Source organism: Mobula hypostoma, chromosome 5 (assembly GCF_963921235.1).
Source record: "Mobula hypostoma chromosome 5, sMobHyp1.1, whole genome shotgun sequence".
NCBI classification, from domain to species: Eukaryota; Metazoa; Chordata; class Chondrichthyes; order Myliobatiformes; family Myliobatidae; genus Mobula; species Mobula hypostoma.
Genome location: NC_086101.1, coordinates 11291356 through 11312900, shown reverse-complemented (window position 1 = coordinate 11312900; position 21545 = coordinate 11291356). Strand labels below are relative to the sequence as shown.

The window sequence follows — 21545 nt, the reverse complement described above, 5'->3', positions numbered from 1 at the left end:
GAAGTCCAGAACGGGGGGTCACAGTTTAAGGATAAAGGGGAAGCCGTTTAGGACAGAGATGAGGAAAAACTTCTTCACACAGAGAGTGGTGAATCTGTGGAATTCTCTGCCACAGGAAACAGTTGAGGCCAGTTCATTGGCTATATTTAAGAGGGAGTTAGATATGGCCCTTGTGGCTAAAGGGATCGGGGGTATGGAGAGAAGGCAGGTACAGGGTTCTAAGTTGGATGATCAGCCATGATCGTACTGAATGGCGGTGCAGGCTCGAAGGGCCTACTCCCACACCTATTTTCTGTGTTTCTACTGATCACACTAACGGACTGTGATCTGTAGATATAATTTTTATGCAGGGGTTCCCTGAGACCTAAAAATTGTTTCAACAGTTCCTCCAGGGAAAAGGTTTGAGAAAGGCTGCTCTAAATATCTGCCTGATAATTTTCCTCTGTGATCAATTGTTTGGAGATATATAGCAGAATTAGGCAGATGCAAGTTCCTGATGACAAGTCACCAACACACTCTGGGAACTAGCAGAAATGGTTCCTCACACCACAGAGTAACCCCACACTCCAATGGCCTGTGTGAGTGGTTTCACCGCTCCTCAGAGGCTACTCTGAGGGCTTCCCTGACCTATGGGTGTTGGCATAATCATCTCGCGTGGGTCCTCCTGAGGCTCAGAATAGCTCCAAGAGGACCTGCAGTCATCCATGGCTGTTGGTATAAGGGCAGCCATTATGAGACCCAGGTGATTTCATTCCGGACACCACGACTGCCTTGTCGGCCATTCAACAGTGTTCCACCCTCTTCAGTAAATTCAATTCCTTTTCACCTATTCCCACCTCCCGTCATGGTGCACAGCACACTTGGCTTCCTGTTGACCTACATTCCACCTTGTTTGTTTTCATCCGACGTGATGCACACCAACATCCCCTTAGACCACTAACGACGACCCATTCCACGTTTTGGAATGGGGAGAAAAGACTTTTATCACGGATAAGAGGGGTAAACCTGAACATATTTCGGTAGATCACCTTACACTGACCCACCAGGATGTGGAGGATTCCACTACCAGGCACCTGGTGTCACAACATGACCGTGAGTGTGTCAACACTCCTCTGGAGGAGCCGAGGCACCTGCTGTTCCTCCTCCCATGGAACACAGAACCTGAGCTGGGCAGCTCGTCCAAACTCCGGACAGGGTCACAATGCCGGTTTTAGTGAAGTATGGGGGGTTGTATGGTCATGTAATTAGTGGAAATATATATCATTAACAACCACAGACATTGAGTTGGAGCTTCATATTAAAGGCTGGTCTGACTTGATTACATTAAGTTTCTTAACCATGCATTGTGTTCAGGGTTTGGAGTACAATAAAGGATTTGTTATGACTTTTCTTAATGCATTGTGGTCAGAGTTTGGAGTACAATAAAGGATTTGTTATGACTTCTCTTAAACATAAAATGTCTTCACCATTTTTATTCGTGAAAACCTACAATATTCTCTAAAGGCAGAGTGCACTGAGGAAAAGCTTTTGGATGGAAGGTCAACTTTCGGGTGCACAGAACCCAAAATGTGCAGATTTCACAGTGAAGGGCATTTGAACAAGCTGTTCCTGACTTGCTGTTCATGGCCTGTTTAACATTCTTTCACAGACATCATATCATTTATATGCCATGAATTTGGCACAGAGCCTAATGATGACTTGCCCTCACAAATATTGCTGGATGCAAACCACTCTTTGCTTTCTCAACTTACAAGATTGGTACATCAATTATTCTTGAGGATGAGCTGATGTTTTGTTTCCTTGAACTGCTCCGTTACTTCTGGTGAATGTCTCCCAGTGTTGCTGGGGAGGGTGTTCCACCATTCAGACACTGCTGGGGAAGGGATTCCTATACAGGGTGTGTCTGAGCCAACAAATGCAATGCTAGTAAAAATGGAAAAGCCCAGCAAGAAATCGTATGAATCCAGGACCACTGGAGTCCTGATGAAGGGTCTCAGCCCAAAACAGTGACTTCTAATTCTTCTCCATGGATGCTGCCTGACCTGTCAGAATTCCTCCAGCATTTGCTGAGTTACTCTGGATTTCCAGTATCCGCAGGATTGTCTGTCTGTGTCTGCGCGCACGTGCGTGCGTGTGTCTACATGTTTAATGGTTTTCCTGTGATTCATGGGAGTTCTAGCAGAAGTCATTGTGGGGGTTTGATTAGATACACACCAAAAACTAAACTCAATACTCTCATACATTTCATCTATCTCGCAAATTAATGCATATAAAAGTCAGCAATTTATAGTTTTTAACCAAATAAAAGGCACTTGAAAATGTTTTTGTAATTACAGATATCTAGAATCTCACTTTCAAGGATAGGAATGGGACATTCATTCATTGCAGTTAAGTAGTGTGAACAATTTCATAAGTTACTAAGTATAAAACAATTTATCTTCTGATTCCATGTGTCTACTCTGTGAGATAAAGAAACATAATTAAACAAGATTTTGTGATAATTACCCTGGAGTGAGATGAGAATCTCATTCAGTAACAGCAGAGTGCAGTGAATCACTCTCATCTCAGCAGAAGAGTCGAGAGGCTGACAAGCTGGGAGAGGGGTTGTGGGGAGGGGGAGTGGGGTAGTGGTGGAGTGAGGGGGGGGCGAGAGAGAGAGATGTTAGTCCTGTCATTTAACGGAAGCTGTGAGCATCCCCTCCCTCACTGTCCTTAGCACCAATGTCCACCAACCCCACTCCCAATAACCTGAGAAAAAATGTCCTTGGCCTCTCCACACAAGGTGGGAACAAGTTACTGGGCAAAGGAGCACCAGGTTCAGCACTGAGCCCCCACCTCACTTTCGAAATGTAGGGAACATTTCTAACCAACAAACTTGTATTAAAATAGGGAAATTATTGTCAAGATTTTCATAATTAGATTAGTAAAATGTATTTACATACTCCAGAACAGTATAATGTTCAGTAATATAAAGGTACAATCATCACAGTATCATATTAGTAAAAATATTGTTCCTGTACATGTTTAAACCAGTTGTTACTATAGAAAACCATAGAAAAACTACAGCACAGAAACAGGCCTTTTGGCCCTTCTTGGCTGTCCCGAACCACTTTCTGCCTAGTCCCACTGACCTGCACACGGACCATATCCCTCCATACGCCTCCCATCCATGTATCTGTCCAATTTATTCTTAAATGTTAAAAAAGAACCCACATTTACCACCTCGTCTGGCAGCTCATTCCACACTCCCACCACTCTCTGTGTGAAGAAGCCCCCCCCAATGTTCCCTTTAAAGTTTTCCCTCTTCACCCTCAACCCATGTCCTCTGTTTTTTCTTTCTCCCCTTGCCTCAGTGGAAAAAAGCCTGCTTGCATTCACTCTACCTATACCCATCATAATTTTATATACCTCTGTCAAATCTCCCCTCATTCTTCTACGATCCAGGGAATAAAGTCCTAACCTATTCAACCTTTCTCTGTAACTGAGTTTCTCAAGTCCCGGCAACATCCTTGTAAACCTTCTCTGCACTCTTTCAACCTTATTAATATCCTTCCTGTAATTTGGTGACCAAAACTGAACACAATACTCCAGATTCGGCCTCACCAATGCCTTATACAACCTCATCATAACATTCCAGCTCTTATACTCAATACTTTGATTATTAAAGGCCAATGTACCAAAGCTCTCTTTACGACCCTATCTACCTGTGACGCCACTTTTAGGGAATTTTGTATCTGTATTCCCAGATCCCTCTGTTCTACTGCACTCCTCAGTGTCTTACCATTTACCCTGTATGTTCTACCTTGGTTTGTCCTTCCAAAGTGCAATACCTCACACTTGTCTGTATTAAACTCCATCTGCCATTTTTGAGACCATTTTTCCAGCTGGTCCAAATCCCTCTGAAAGCTTTGAAAACCTTCCTCACTGTCCACTACACCTCCAATCTTTGTATCATCAGCAAATTTGCTGATCCAGTTTAACACATTATCATCCAGATCCTTGATATAGATGACAAATAACAATGGACCCAGCACTGATCCCTGTGGCACACCACTGGTCACAGGCCTCCGCTCTGAGAAGCAATCCTCTACAACCACTCTTTGGCTTCTTCCATTGAGCCAATGTCTAATCCAATTTACCACCTCTCCATGAATACCCAGTGACTGAATATTCCTAACTAACCTTCCATGCGGGACCTTGTCAAAGGCCTTTCTGAAGTCCACGTGGACAACATCCACTGCCTTCCCTTCATCCACTTTCCTGGTAACCTCCTCAAAAACTCCAATACATTGGTCAAACATGACCTACCTCGCACAAAGCCATGTTGACTCTCCCTAATAAGTCCCTGCCTATCCAAATGCTTGTACATTCTGTCTCTTAGTACTCCCTCCGATAACTTACCCACTACCGATGTCAAATTTACTGGCCTATAATTTCCCAGATTACTTTTCGATCCTTTTTTAAACAACGGAACAACATGAGCCACTCTCCAATCCTCCGGCACCTCAACCGTAGACACCGACATTTTAAATATTTCTGCCAGGGCCCCTGCAATTTCAACTCTAGTCTCCTTCAAGGTCTGAGGGAACACCTTGTCAGGTCCTGGGGATTTATCCACGTTAATTTGCCTCAAGATAGCAAGCACCTCCTCCTTTTCGATCTGTACAGTTTCTATGATCTCACTACTTGTTTCCCTTAATTCCATAGACTTCATGCCAGTTTCCTTAGTCAATACAGACACAAAAAAACTCATTTAAGATCTCCCCCATTTCTTTTGGTTCCGCACATAGCCAACGCTCTAATCTTCAAGAGGACGAATTTTATCCCTTACAATCCTTTCACTCTTAATATATCTTGAAAAGCTCTTTGGATTATCCTTCACTTTGACTTCCAAGGCAACCTCATGTCTTCTTTTAGCCCTCCTGATTTCTTTCTTAAGTATTTTCTTGCACTTTTTATACTCCTCAAGCACCTTACTTACTCCTTGTTTCCTACACATGTTATACAACTCTCTCTTCTTCTTCATCAGAGTTGCAATATCCCTTGAGAACCAAGGCTCCTTATTCCTATTAACTTTGCCTTTAATCTTGACAGGAACATACAAGCTCTGCACTCTCAAGGTTTCTCCTTTGAAGGCTTCCCACTTACCGATCACATCCTTGCCAGAGAACAACCTGTCCCAATCCACGTTTTTTAGATCTTTTCCCATTTCTTCAAATTTGGCCTTCTTTCAGTTTACAACCTCATCCCTAGGACCAGATCTATCTTTATCCATGATCAAGTAGAAACTAATGGGGTTATGATCACTGGAACCAAAGTGCTCCCCTTCCGTCACTTGTCCTAACTCTTTTCCTAATAGGAGATGTAATATTGCATCCCCTCTAGCCGGTACCTCTACATATTGATTTAGAAAACTTTCCTGAACACATTTTACAAACTCTAACCCATCTAGACCCCTAACAGTATGGGAGTCCCAATCAATATGTGGAAAATTAAAATCTCCTACCACCACAACTTTATGTTTCCTGCAGTTGCCTGCTATCTCTCTGCAGATTTGCTCCTCCAATTCTCGCTGACTACTGGGTGGTCTATAATACAACCCCACTAATGTGGCCATACCTTTCCTGTTTCTCAGCTCCACCAATAAGGACTCAGTAGACAAGCCCTCTGATCTGTCCTGCCTGAGCACTGCTGTAACATTTTCCCTGACAAGCAATGCTACTCCCCCACCTTTCATTCCTCTGCCTCGATCACATCTGAAACATCGGAACCCTGGAATATTAAGCTGCCAGTCCTGCCCTTCCTGTAGCCAAGTTTCACTAATTGCTATAACGTTATAATTCCATGTGTCAATCCATGCCCTCTCGTCTGCCTTTCTCACAATACTCCTAGCATTGAAATATATACACCTCAGAAGATTTTTACCACCACTCACAACCTTTCTAGCGGCTTTGCTTGAACTTTTAACATCATTTATTTTCACCCCAGCCCCACTGTCAGTTCTGGCACTCTGGTTCCCATCCCCCTGCAAATCTAGTTTAAAGCTTCCCCAATAGCACTAACAAACCTCGCTGAAAGGATATTGGTCCCCCTGTAGTTCAGGTGTAACCCGTCTCTCTTGTCCAGGTCCCACCTGCCCCAGAAGAGGTCCCAATGATCCTGAAATCTGAAACCCTGCCCCCTACACCAGTTCCTCAGCCACTTGTTCATCCTCCAGAGCATCCTATTCTTACCCTCACTGGCATGTAGCACAGGTAGCAATCCTGAGATTACCACCCTCGAGGTCCTGCTTTTCAACTTCCTACCAAGCTCTCTATACTCACTCTCCAGGACCTCCTCACTCTTCCTTGCTATGTCATTGGTACCGATGTGCACCACGACATCTGGCTGGTCACCCTCCCACTTCAGAATGTCATGCAAGCGATCAGAGACATCCTTGACGCTGGCACCCAGGAGGCAACAAACCATCCTGGATTCTCTGTCACGACCACAGAACCACCTCTAACTATCGAGTCCCTTATCACTACTGCTCTCCTCTTTTTCCACCCTTCCTTCTGCACTGCAGAACCAGACTCAGTGCCAGAGATCCGGCTGCTGCAGCTTGTCCCAGGTAAGTCATCCCCCCAACAGTATCCAATGCGGTATACTTGTTGTTGAGGGGAATGGCCACAGGGGAACCCTGCTCTGCCTGCCCTTTCCTCTTCCCTCACCTGACAGTGACCCAATTTCCTGTCCTCTGCTCCTTTGGTGTAACTACCTCCCTGTAGCTACGATCTGTAATCTCCTCATTCTCCTGAATGATCCGCAGGTCATCCAGCTCCTGCTCCAGTTCCCTAACGTTGTTTGTTAGGAGCTGCAGCTGGGTGCACTTCTTGCAGGAGTCGTTGTCAGGGACACCGGAGGGCTCCCTGACTTCCCACATCCTGCAAGAGGAGCATTCCAACACCCTGCCTGGCATTCTCTCTACTCTAAGCAATCTGAACAAAAAAAAACTTACCAGAACCTACCCTGGCCTCTGCCTGTTCTCGCTGAAGCCTGTTAAGCCAAATACGTCCCACTCTGCTCCCTGTCACTCCACTGCCCGCTCACAATGCTGCCCGCTGTACATGGTGGTCTGTTTTTAAACCTTGGCACGCCACATCACGTGCCTGCACAGTGCAGACCCTTCTCCCCAAGCAGTGTTTAAAAAAAGACTTTTTGTACCCGATTTCTTCACTCCCTTCTTCTCAGCTGCTTGCTTGTTCCCGAAAATTCAACAACACTCTAACCATCGCTGGCAAGTCTAATGGGAATTGTAGTCGGGAAATGTTGCTGAGGTGCTGTCAGTAAGTATAGGATTCCTGTTCTCTCATGCGTGGAGAATTTATTCATCATTTAAGCCACAAAAGCACTAGATCCTTTGGTAACTAGCATACTTTATGGACTATGATAGATTTACAAAACAGAACAGGATGGAAACAGGCCAGTAGGTCCACAAAATTTGTGTTAACACCAAATACCCACTGACATTAATCCTGCCCTAATTCATTTTATTCTCCTCACATTCACATCAACTCCCCAAATGTTCCTCTGGTCATTACAGTATTTACAGCAACCAATTAGCCTACCAATCTGAGAGTTTATGGGATGCATGAGGAAACTAAGCATGCAGGGCAATCCTGCACAGCCACAGAGAAAATGTGTAAACTCCACAATCAAGACTTAAGGTCAGGATTACAACTTGGTCATTTAAATTCTGAACCAATAATACAATATGAGCCACAAAGTTTATCATGACCAACATATGCAGCAACATTTCTCACAAAGGGCCAGCAAGTGATCGAGCAACTGAAGAACCTGGCTGTAAACAGTGACAGAGAACAATCAACACTTCCACTGTCAAAAACTGAACTTCATGTATTTTGTGTCATTTCTTGCTTTTCATAAAACATGCACAAGGAGAAATTCCCCCAAAGTTTAAACAAATGGCCAAGTATTGATTAACTCCAGAAGAGTTAAGTGCACTCTAGGCTTTTAATACATGGCAAAGAATAAGGGGTAAAATTGTGGAAATAAAAGAGAACTTTGGCAAAATTGTTCAGTTCAACAACACTGTTGTTCAGAAATGGAAAATTATATGCAAGTAAAACATATTGGGGTGTATACCAAATTTCTGAAGAATTCAGCAGGCCAGGCAACATTTGCAAAGAAAATGAGTCAACATTTTGGGCCAAGGACCTTTCATCAGAATGGCAAAAATAAGAAGACAAGTTTGCTTTAAGTTGCAAATTCCTGTACAGTGGGGAGAAGGTATAATGCCTGTGATAGGGTGCAGACCAGGGTTGTTATCAGAACTATTAGTAAAAAAAAACAGCTAATACTGTCAAAAGGGAGAGAAACACCAGCGTTAAGTTCCCAATGGATGATATGAATGAGGAGTACCTGTATGATAATGATGAGGGGCTGTGCCTAGAATCTGGGAGTTTGAAAACACAGAAGCCAGTGGGGAAGGATATTAAACTGGGTTCACATTAAACTCAGAAACAATTGTCAGCTTAGAAAGAAAGGAAGGTTTTTGACACACACACACACATTTAAAGGATTTCAATGTGAAGATCCATGTGGAAGTACAAGCTACTCACACCTTCCACAAGACCCAAACTCTTCTCCAGATCACAAAAGAAGCAGTTGTGCATGAACTGGGCTGTCTGAAGAGACATGGTATTCTGTCCCATCTGAGCTGTGATTGGGTTGCTCCCATTTCCAAATCACGGTGAAACAGTGATGCCGTGGGACTAAATTGCTACATGAATGTTCATACACATAGCTCAATTCTTTTTGCAACTGGACAGGCAAATGGATTCAGTAAGATGAATTTATCCATCTCTAAACAGCAGATAGGCCTGAATACAGTGACTGACGTGTCTCACAATTAACACACATAAAGGGCATGTGGAGGTTAAAGACCACCGGAGTTTATGCACTGTGCAACAGATGAGATTTTGGATCAGCTGATTATGCTCTTTTCTTCATAGAACACAGAATAGTACTGCACAGTCCAGGCCCTTTGGCCCACAATGTTGTGCCGACCCTCAAACCCTGCCTCCCATATAAGCCCCCACCTTAGATTCCTCCAGATACCTGTCTAATAGTCTCTTAAACTTCATTAGTGTATCTGCCTCCACCACTGACTCAGGCAGTGCATTCCACGCACCAACCACTCTCTGAGTAAAAAACCTTCCTCTAATATCCCCCTTGAACTTCCCACCCCTTACCTTAAAGCCATGTCCTCTTGTATTGAGCAGTGGTGCCCTGGGGAAGAGGCGCTGGCTATCCACTCTATCTATTCCTCTTATTATCTTGTACACCTCTATCATGTCTCCTCTCATCCTCCTTCTCTCCAAAGAGTAAAGCCCTAGCTCCCTTAATCTCTGATCATAATGCATACTTTCTAAACCAGGCAGCATCCTGATAAATTTCCTCTGTACCCTTTCCAATGCTTCCACATCCTTCCTATAGTGAGGTGACCAGAACTGGACACAATACTCCAAGTGTGGCCAAACCAGAGTTTTATAGAGCTGCATCATTACATCGCGACTCTTAAACTCTATCCCTCGACTTATGAAAGCTAACACCTCATAAGCTTTCTTAACTACCCTATCCACCTGTGAGGCAACTTTCAGGGCTCTGTGGACATGTACCCCGAGATCCCTCTGCTCCTCCACACTACCAAGTATCCTGCCATTTACTTTGTACTCTGCCTTGGAGTTTGTCCTTCCAAAGTGTATCACCTCACACTTCTCTGGGTTGAACTCCATCTGCCACTTCTCAGCCCACTTCTGCATCCTATCAATGTCTGTCTGCAATCTTTGACAATCCTCTACACTATCTACAACACTACCAACCTTTGTGTCATCTGCAAACTTGCCAACCCACCCTTCTACCCCCACATCCAGGTCGTTAATAAAAATCACAAAAAGTAGAGGTCCCAGAACAGATCCTTGTGGGACACCACTAGTCACAATCCTCCAATCTCAATGTACTCCCTCCACCACCACCCTCTGCCTTCTGCAGGCAAGCCAATTCTGAATCCACCTGGTCACCTCCTCAAAGAACTCTATCAGGCTTGTTAGACACGATCTGCCCTTCACAAAGCCATGCTGACTGTCCCTGATCACACCATGATTCTCTAAATGCCTATAGATCTTATCTCTAAGAATCTTTTCCAACAGCTTTCCCACCACAGACGTAAGGCTCACTGGTCTATAATTACCCGGACTATCCCTACTACCTTTTTTGAACAAGGGAACAACATTCGCCTCCCTCCAATCCTACGGTACCATTCCCGTGGACAACGAGGACATAAAGATCCTAGCCAGAGGCTCAGCAATCTCTTCTCTCGCCTCGTGGAGCAGCCTGGGGAATATTCGATCAGGCCCCGGGGACTTATCCGTCCTAATGTATTTGAACAACTCCAACACCTTCTCTCCCTTAATATCAGCATGCTCCAGAACATCAACCACACTCATATTGTCCTCACCATCATCAAGTTCCCTCTCATTGGTGAATACCAAAGAGAAGTATTCATTGAGGACCTCGCTCACTTCCACAGCCTCCAGGCACATCTTCCCACCTTTATCTCTAATCGGTCCTACCTTCACTCCTGTCATCCTTTTTTTCTTCACATAATTGAAGAATGCCTTGGGGTTTTCCTTTACCCTACTCGCCAAGGCCTTCTCATGTCCCATTCTTGCTCTTCTCAGCCCCTTCTTAAGCTCCTTTCTTGCTTCCCTATATTCCTCAATAGACCCAGCTGATCCTTGCTTCCTAAACCTCACGTATGCTGCCTTCTTCCTCCTGACCAGATTCTCCACCTCACTTGTCACCCATGGTTCCTTCACCCTACCATTCTTTATCTTCCTCACCGGGACAAATTTATCCCTTGCATCCTGCAAGAGATCTCTAAACATCAACCACATGTCCATAGTACATTTCCCTGCAAAAACATCATCCCAATTCACACCCGCAAGTTCTAGCCTTATAGCCTCATAATTTGCCTTTCCCCAATTAAAAATTTTCCTGTCCTCTATGATTCTATCCTTTTCCATGATAATGCTAAAGGCCAGGGAGCGGTGGTCACTGTCCCCCAGATGCTCACCCACTGAGAGATCTGTAACCTGACCTGGTTCATTACCTAGTACTAGATCTAGTATGGCATTCCCCCTGGTCGGCCTGTCCACATACTGTGACAGGAATCCATCCTGGACACACTTAACAAATTCTGCCCCATCTAAACCCTTGGAACTAATCAGGTGCCAATCAATATTAGGAAAGTTAAAGTCACCCATGATAACAACCCCGTTATTTTTGCATCTTTCCAAAATCTGCCTCCCAATCTGCTCCACTGTATCTCTGCTGCTACCAGGGGGCCTATAGAATACCCCCAGTAGAGTAACTGCTCCCTTCCTGTTCCAGACTTCCACCCATACTGACTCAAAAGAGAATCCTGCTACATTACCCACCCTTTCTGTAGCTGTAATAGTATCCCTGACCAGTAATGCCACCCCTCCTCCCCTTTTTCCGCCCTCTCTATCCCTTTTAAAGCACTGAAATCCAGGAATATTGAGAATCCATTGCTGCCCTGGTGCCAGCCAAGTCTCTGTAATGGCCACTACATCATAATTCCATGTATGTATCCAAGCTCTCAGTTCATCACCTTTGTTCCTGATGCTTCTTGCATTGAGGTACACACATTTCAGCCCTTCTACGTTACTGTCTTTACACCATTTATTCTGCTTCTCTTTCCTCAAAGCCTCTCTGTATGTTAGGCTTTACTCCATGCACTTCTTTCACTGCTCTATCGTTCTGGCTCCCATCCCCCTCACAAATTAATTTAAACCCTCCCGAACCATGCCAGCAAACCTACCTGCAAGGATATTGTTCCCCCTCGAGTTCAGGTGCAACCCATCCAATCTGTACAGGTCCCACTTTCCCCAGAAGAGATCCCAATGATCTAAAAATGTAAGACCCTGCTCCCTGCATCAACTCCTCAGCCACGCATTCAACTGCCATCTCCTCCAATTCTTACCATCTCTGTCATGTAGCACTGGCAGCAATCCTGAGAACGTCACCCTTGAGGTCCTGTTCTTCAGCCTTCTGCCTAATTCCCGAAACTCACACTTCAGGACCTCATCCCTCTTCCTGCCTGTGTCGTTGGTCCCAACATGTATCACGACTTCTGGTTGCTTTCCCTCTCGTACCAGGATGTCGTGCACCCGGTCAGAGACATCCCAGACCCTGGCACCCGGGAAGCAACAAACCATGCGGGTGTCCTTCTCACGTCCACAAAATCTCCTGTCTGCTCCCCTGACTATAGAGTCTCCAATGACGACAGCTCTCCTCTTCTCCGTCCCACCCTTCTGCACCACAGGATCAGACTCAGTGCCGTGGTCACACCTGGTCGGTCGTCCCCGCCAACAGTATCCAGGACGGTAAACTTATCATTCAGGGGTGCTCTGCACTACCTGTCTGCTCAACTTCGCTTTCCCCCCTCTGACTGTCACCCAATGACCTGTTTCCGACAGCCTAGGTGTGACTACCTCCCTGTAGCTCTCATCTATGACTGCCTCATTCTCCCTTATGAGTCGAAGGTCATCCAGCTGCTGCTCCAGATTCCTTACACGGTCTTCCAGATCGCCCAGCCGTATGCACTTCTGGCAGATGTGACTCTGCAGGAGGGGGCATTCCCCCAAGACTGCCACATCTCACATGAGAGGCACATCACCGTCTCAGGAGACATTGTAAAAACTAACTGCGAGCTAGCTTGTCCTCAGCCTCTTCTCGTCGAAGCCTCTCGAGTCAAAGCCTCAAAGCTCCACTCCTTCACTGGCCCACTCACGCACTGGCCGCTTCACTTGAGCTATCCCTCTATTTATCTGTTTTAGCTTTTCAAAATGTTTGGTCACCTGACCTCGACTGCCCAATCAGCTGCTTTCTGCTGAGTCTGAGCTATTCAAATCTTGATTGTCTAATCAACTGCTTTCTGCTGATCTATTCAAATCTTGATTGACTTGATTGCACAGACTAACTGCCAAAACTGCCAGAATCTCTCGAGTCAAAGCCTCAAAGCTCCGCTACTTCACTGGCCCACTCACGCTCTGGCCGCTTCATCTGTGAAATCCTGGTTTCAGTATGGAGCTACCAGGAGTAGTGATGGTCAGACTGCAGTCTTAATGGAATCAGTGTCAGCATGCAAAATGCCAATTTCCACAAATACTAAGCATTACATGGCCTGTCAAACTGATGCTGGAGTTCAAGGCCTCAGAGCAAAGTCGATGCAATTATCAAAGTACCACCTTCAGCTGATGCAGCTGAACTCAGGTCAGTCTAGAGTTTGTTGAATTATTAGATGTCAACCTTCATGCAACCATTTCAGTGTTCAACGTGACCAGAGGCCAGATAGAATTGGTCCCTTGCATTGCAGAAAAGCACTAACTTTTATAGGTGACTGACACACTAAAGTTCAGAGGCATGTTGCTAAGGCCATCAAAAAACAAATTTTCCAAAGAAACAATATGGAATCATATCCTTTCAAAAAGCTTAGGAGTAGCCTCGATAGGGAAGTCTAATATTCTACACAATGACTTTTTGATAGTAGGATCAGCAATTTACAGATCAGAACTGTTTCCAGTGGGGTTCTCGATTATGGCACTCTGAGGTTGAGGAAACAGTTACTGAGTATCACCCTCGTATTTCAGACCAACTCTCAGGTATGACTAGATCAAGATGGAGAATTTGAGAGTCAGTGTTTTGTCAAGCTGCTGAAAATCCACCTCTCCAAAGCCCCTCCATGTGTGGAACTGCCTGCAGACAAACAATGTCTGCTGGTCACAATTTGTGTCCACTCAAAATGTCTGGAAATGCTTCCCACAGAGTGACTGTGACTAACAGGACTGTGAGTCCCGGGAGACAATTGCTTGCAACTTTTAGATTATAAAGAGTAATGGTGCTGCTTCTTCACTTCAATCAGTGACACTGGTTCCATCCTGACCTCAGTCTGGGACTGTCTGTTGGGAGTTGCACAGTCTGAGACTGATGGGTTTCCCCTGGGAGCTCCAGTGTCCTCCCACATCCCGAAGATGGGTTGTTTGATAGGTTAATCGGCTGCTGTAAATTCCCCTACTTCATTTGGCACTCAAGAGTAATAAGTTTCTGGGGAAAATAACAGGAAAATGGAACAAAAGTCACTGCTGTTGGATTCCACACAGACTCCCTGAGCCAAATGGCCTCCCCCCATAACAAATAAAATATGAGGCACAGAAAATTCAAATCACACTTTAGTCAGAGAAACAGGACATTCAGATAATTATCCCGAACAGTCTGTCGGTATCCATGCTCCATGCCGTCCTCCTCTTCTCAGTACACAATATCCAGCTCATCTCTAACCATCAATCTCCTGTATGAGTTTTTAAAGACTTCCAACAAGACCCCTCTCCCAACCACCGACTGAATCAATAAGCGATGGAAATATGAAATGTGCAACAAGACAGCCCCGGGAAACACAAATAACAAGAGTGAAAGTGGAGGGAGGAGTGGGATCTCTCCAATGAGCTGTGCAGTTTGCCCCAACACCCAGACCCGGGAAGCCCCCACAGCCCTGCCAATGAGTTTCAGCACGGGGAACAGAAAGTTTCCCTCCTTCCTCCTTCCAGACAATTAGTGCCTGTCACAGTCTGAAAGATAGGTTACAGAGGAGGCGGAAGAGCAAGGCTTTAGAAATTAGGACCACAAAGAGGTGGTCGCTGGAGACAGAGGAGTGGCTACAGGATTGCTTCGAGTCAGCAGACTGGGCCCTGTTCAAGGACTCATTTGTGGATATGAATGAAGACACCATGGTTGTCATGGATTTTATTAAAAAAAAGCTGTGTTGCTGTAAAGTCGCTCAGGTAACTCATGTTCTCGATATTTATTGCTTATAAGACCATAAGACATAGGAGCAGAATTAGGCCATTTGGACCATCAAGTCTGCTCCGCTATTCAATCACAGCTGATCCCTTTATCTCTTCCTCAACCCCATTCCTGTAACCTTTGATCCCATGGCCAATCAAGAACCTGTCAATCTTTACCTTAAATACACCTAACGACCTGGCCTCCACAGTTATATGTGGTAACAAATTCCACAAATGCATCACCCTCTGGCTGAAGAAATTTCTCCACATCTCTGTTTTAAATGGGCATTCCTCTATCCTGAGGCTGAAACCCCTTGGTGGACTCCCCCACCATGGGAAACATCCTTTCCACATCCACTCTGTCTTGGCCTTTCAACATTCAAAAGGTTTCAATGAGATTCCAGCGCCACCACCCCCCCCCCCCGCAAAAGCTTCTTAACTCCAGCAAGTACAGACCAAGAGCCATCAAACGTTCCTCGTATAATATTTCTTTCTCTTTGTATTTACAGCGATTGTTGTATTTTGCTCACTGGTTCAATGTTCTCTCATGTGTGGAGAATTTATTCATCATTTAAGCGACAAAAGCTCCAGATCCTTTGATAACTAGCATATTTTATGGACTTTGATAGATTTACAAAACAGAACAGGATGGAAACAGGCCAATAAGTCCACAAAATTTGTGTTAACACCAAACATCCACTGACAGTAATCCTTCCCTCATTCATTTTACTCTCTTCACATTCACATCAACTCCCCAAATGTTCCCCTGGTCATTACGGTATTTACAGCAACCAATTAGCCTATCAATCTTAGAGTTTATGGGATGCATGTGGAAACTAAGCATGCAGGGCAATCCTGCACAGTCACAGAGAAAATGTATAAACTCCACAAACAAGACCTGAGGTCAGGATTACAACTTTGTCATCTAAACTCTGAACCAATAATACTATATGAGCCACAAAATTTGTCATGGCCAACATATGCAGCAAGCTTTCTCACAAAGGGCCAGCAACTGAAAAATCTGTCTGTAAACAGTGGCAGAGTACAATCAACACTTTCACTGTCAAAAATTGCATTTAATGTACTTTGTGTTATTTCTTGCTTTCCACAAAACATATACAAGGAGAAATTTCGCCAAATTCTGTCTCGTGGTCTCCCTTGCGCTCGCTCTCTCAAAAAAATTGATTTCTGGGACATTGTATATAATTTGCGGATATCAGGGAGCCACTATTAATAAGCGGGAGACTCCCGGAACTTCCGGGAGAGGTGGGATGTCTGGATAAAGGAGCAGAATCCATCATTGGTGATCTCGAATCCCACTGAACCACATAAACCAGCCTTCTCGCCGTAACCTTTGATGCCCTGACCAATCAGGAAACGATCAACTTCCGCCTTTAATATACCCACGGACTCAGCCTCCACGGCAGCCTGTGACAGAGCATTCCAGAGATTCACTACTCTCTGGCTATTAAAAAAAATCCTCCTTGCTTCCATTCTGAAAAGTCGCCCCTCAATTTTGAGGCTGTGCCCTCTTGTTCTGGACACGCTCATCACAGTGAACATCCTCTCCACATCCACCATATCTAGTTATTTCCACATTCAGTAGTTTTTAATGAAATCCCCTCTCCCCTCCTCATTCTCCCCTCCTTCCTCCTTCCAGTCAGTTAGCGCCCATCACAGTCTGAAAGCTAAGTCATAGAAGACGCTGAACAGCAAGGCTTTAGAAATTAGGACCACAAAGAGGTGGTCGCTGGAGACAGAGGAGTGGCTACAGGATTGCTACGAGTCAGCAGACTGGGCCCTGTTCAAGGGCTCCTTTGAGGATATGAATGAAGACACCATGGTTGTCATGGAGTTTATAAAAAAAATAGCTGTGTCACCACAAAGTCGCTCAGATAACTCATGTTCCCGGTATTCATTGTTTATTTATTATAAGACCATAAGATATAGGAGAAGAATTAGGGCATTTGGCCCAAGAAGTCAGCTCCATTATTCAATCACGGCTAATCCTCTTTTCCCTTCCTCAATCCCATTCTGCATCCTTCTCTCCACAACCTTTGAACCCATGGCCAATCAAGAACCTGTCAATCTCTGCCTTAAATAGACCCCAACAACCTGGCCTCCATGACTACATGCGGTAACAAATTCCACAAATGCCTCACCCTCTGGCTGAAGAAAATTCTCCACATCTGTGTTTTACATGGGCACTCCTCTATCCTGAGGCTGTCCCTGCCTGTCCTGGACTCCCCCACCATGGGGAACATCCTTTCCACATCCACTCTGTCTTGGCCTTTCAACATTCAAAAGGATCCAATGAGATCCCTCACTCCTCATCCTTCTTACTTCCAGTGAGTACAGACCAAGAGGCATCAAACTTTCCTCGTATGATATTTCTTTCTTTTTGTATTTATAGAGATCATTGTATTTTGCACACTGGTTCAATGCCCAATCAGTGTGTTCAACCAGTTATAGTTATTATTCTATGGTTTTATTGAATATGGACACTCGAAAATGAATCAGTCTTGTATATGGTGAAATACGTACTTTGAACTTTGAAAGTCACTGCTGTAAGTAAACAAACCCCAGGATCCATCCAGTTTTCAAAGGGAGATTGCAAAAGGAACTGGAAAGGGCATGTAATAAGGGTAATATCACAATTTTAATGGGGGACTTCAATATGCAAGGGGATTGGGAAAATCATGTTTGTGTTGGCTAGCAAGAAAGGGAATTTGTTGAATGCTTACGAGACGTCTTTTTAGAGCAGCTTGTGCTTGAACTTACAAGGGGAAAGGCTATCTTTGATTGGGTGTTATTTAATAATCCAAATTTTATTATGGAGCTTACAGTAAAGGAATCCTTCGGAGGCAGTGATCAGAATACGATTGAATTCATGCTGCAATTTGAGAGGGAGAAGCACAAGTCAGATGTATCAGCATTTCAATGGAATAAAGGGAATTACAGAGATGTGAGAGAAGAGCTTGCCCGGGTGGATTGGAGGGGGATACTGGCGGGGCTGACAGCAGAGGAGAGGTGGCTGATGTTTCTGGGAATAATTAACAAGGTACAGGATAGATATGTCCCACAGAAGAAGTAGTTCTGAAATGAAAGGGGTAGTCAACCATGGCTGACAAGGGAAGTTAAGGACGGCATAAAAACCAAGGAAAGGACAAACGTGAGTGGGAAATTGGATGACTGAGAAGTTTTTAAAATCCAACAAAAGGCAATTGAAAAAGCCATAAGAAGGGAAAAGATGAAATATGAAATCAAACGAAGCAATAACATAAAGCAGGATACTAAAAGTATTTTTTTAGTTATATAAAGAGTAAAAGGAAGATGATGGTTGATATTGGACCACTGGAAAATGATGCTGATGAGGTAGTAATGAAGGACAAAGAAATGGCCGATGAACTTAATGAGTTATTTACGTCAATCTTCACTGCAAGACACTAGCAGTGTGCCAGAGGTCCATGAGTGTCAGGGAGCAGGAGTGAGTGTCATTGGTATTACAAAGAAAAAAGTGCTAGCAAACTCAAAGGTTTTAATGTGGATAAAGTCACCTGGACCAGATGGACTATATCTCAGAATCTTGAGAGAGGTTATGAAGAGATAGCAGACACGATCTTTCAAGAATCACTTGATTCTGGCATGGTTGCAGAGGACTGGAGAATTGCAAATGTCACTCCACTCTCTCAGAAGGGAGGAAGGCAAAACAAAGGAAATTATAGGCCAGTTAGCCTGACCTCAGTGGTTGCGAAAGGGTTGGAGTTTATTATTAAGAATGAGGTTTCATGGTACTTGGAGACTAATGATAAAATAAGTCAAAATCAGCATTGGTTTCTGTAAAGGGAAATCTTTGCTGACAAATCTGTCAGAGTTCTTCGACGAAGTAACAAGCAAGGTGGACAAATGAGAGGCAGTGAATTTCACTTACTCAAATTTTCAGGAAGTATTTGATAAGGTGCCACACATGCGGCTGCTTAACAAGGTAAAATCTCATGGCATTGCAGGAAAAATGCTGACATAGATAGAAGAATGTCTGACTGGCAGGAGGCAGCAAATGGGAATAAAGGGGACTTTTTCTGGTCGGCTGCCAGTGACCAGTGGTATTCCTCAGGAATCAATATTGAGACCGCTACTTTTCACGTTGTTTGTCAATGATTTAGATAATGGAATCGATGGCACCGTGGAAAAGTTTGCAGATGATACAAAAATAGGTGAAGGGGTAGGTAGTGCCCAGGAAGCAATGAGATTGCAGAAGGTCTTGGACAAATGGGAAGAATGAGCAAAGAGTGGCAGATGGAATACAGTGTTGCGAAATGTATGATAAATTAATTTTGGTAAAAGGAACAATAATACATACTATTATCTTAATGGGCAGAAAATTCAAACATCAGAGGGGCAAAGGGACTTAGGAGTCCTCATGCAAGACTCCCGGAAGGTGAATTTACAGGGCGAGTCTGTGGTAAAGAAGGCAAATGCAATGTTGTTATTCATTTCAAGGGTAATACAATATAAAAACAAGGAGATAATGCTGAGGCTTTATACGACACTAGTCAGGCTGCATTGAGAGTATTGTCAACAGTTTTGGGCCCCATATGTCAGAAGGAATGGGTTGTCATTGGCGAGAGTCCAGAGGAGGTTCAGGAGGATGATTCCGGGAATGAAGGGGTTAACATACAAGGACAGTTTGGCAGCTTTGAGCCTGGACCCACTGGAATTTAGAAGAATGCGGGGAGAGGGGATCTCATTGAAACCTACCGAATGTGATAATGACCAGATAAGGTGGATGTGGAGAGGATGTTCAGTGACGGGCGTATCCAGAACAAGAGGGCACAGCCTCAAAATTGAGGGGCGACTTTTCAGAACTGAGGCGAGGAGGATTTTTTTTAATAGCCAGAGAGTAGCGAATCTCTGGAAAGCTCTGTCACAGGCTGCCGTGGAGGCCAAGTCCGTGGGTATATTAAAGGCGGAAGTTGATAGTTTCCAGATTGATCAGGACATCAAAGGGTCCGGCGAGAAGGCTGGTTTATGGGGTTCAGTGGGATCCGGGATCACCCATGATGGATTCTGCCCCTTTGTCTTGGGGTTTTAAGGACTTCCACCTCCCTCACCTGCCTAGCCCTCGCTCTCCCGATTCTCCGGAGCAGACGGGTTCGCCGTTCCGGCTCCGGCAACAACAACGAGGCGGAGCCAGTCTCGGGGCCGTGAGCCGGCCGGTAGCTGCGGGTCTCCCCCTCACTGACTGCGCTAGGAAAGAGGAAAGTGACCCACTTTGTCCGGGTGGTTCCCGTGCGGTGACATGTTCCCGAGCCCCACTCACCCGATTAGCTTCCTCACGCAGAACTCCCTCCCCACTCCTTGTGGGGAAGTTTTTAACGAGCGCTCAGCAGTAACGCGGAGTAAGCAACTCAGAGCAGAACTTTCTTGGTCAGGAGCACCACAAAGTCGGCGTCACGGCAGCTGCCAGAGGAAAAAGTAAACTAATTATACTTTCCTGTAACATAGATGCAGTGAAATAGCCGGGGCTAGAAGAGTGAAACTGTGTCGGGGATTGGAGAGAACAATACCAGCCCAACAACTCCCTCTAGTGCTCCTTCTCCTTTTCTCTCTTCAATGGCCTTCTGCCCTCTCCGTTATATTCCCCTTTCTCTAGCTCTGTATTTCTTTCAGCAATCAATTTCCCAGCTCCTTCACCCCTCCCGGTTTCATCTCTCACCTTGTGTTTCTCTTTCCCCTCCCCCACCGTTTAACCCACTCTGTTTTTTGTGGGGACCCCTCCCTGTGCGACTTCCTTGTGCATTTGTCCCTCCCCACTGATCTCCCTTCTGGCACTTATCCTTGCAAGCGGAACAAGTGCTACACCTGCCCCTACACCTCTTCCCTCACTACTATTCAGGGCCCTAAACAGTCCTCGTAGGTGAGGTGTTCGGGTCATATACTATGTCTGGTGCTCCAGGTGTGGCCTCCTGTATATCAGTGAGACTTTCCAGCTCTTTACTTCATCCCTCCCCCTTCAGGTTTCACCGGTCGCCTTGCATTTTTCTCTCTCCCCCTCCCCTCCCCTCCCGCCCCCCACTGAAAGCTACTACTCAGGTTTTGTTTTCTCCTGTCCTACCGAGGGATTTAGGCCTAGAACGTCGACTGTACGCTTTCTGTAAATGCTGCCTGGCCTGTTAAGTTCCTCCAGCATTTTGTGTGTGTTTCTTGCCCATGATGACCTGTTTTACTGTTGAAAGTCAAAGTCTGATAAAAACTCAAGTTCAGAGGCGGAGTCTGTGGTCACAGCCTGTCAGCGAGGCTGGAAATCAGAAGTTTCTTTGAAATGGCTCCTCACACAACTTTATACAAGTTTGCCAATTATATCACGATGATTCACAGCTGGTGATGAGTCGGTGTACAGGAGTGACACAGGGTACCGAGCTGAATGGTGCTGAAACAAGTTGAAAGTAAATTAATATCAAAGTGTGTGTGTGTATGTATATATATGTCATAGAAACCCTACAGCACAATACAGGCCCTTTGGCCCACAAAGTTGTGCCGAACCTGTCCCTACCTTAGCATTTACTCAGCTTACCTATAGCCCTCTATTTTTCTGAGCTCCATGTACCTATCCAAAAG

General features: G+C 45.0%; 1 protein-coding gene across 2 annotated transcripts in view; it reads right to left on the bottom strand.

Annotated features, from left to right (window-relative positions):
* LOC134346578 (butyrophilin subfamily 3 member A1-like) overlaps positions 1–20604 on the bottom strand; it is a 94984-nt gene extending 74380 nt beyond the window's left edge. For both annotated transcript variants that reach the window (XM_063048008.1, XM_063048007.1), the window contains exons 1-2: positions 20248–20604; positions 2506–2592 (exon numbers count right to left, since the gene is read on the bottom strand). In XM_063048008.1, coding sequence (XP_062904078.1) covers positions 2506–2563 — 58 coding nt within the window. In that variant the 5' untranslated portion in view covers positions 2564–2592; positions 20248–20604. The remainder of the gene's footprint in view (positions 1–2505; positions 2593–20247) is intronic.
* Positions 20605–21545: the final 941 nt, after the last annotated feature.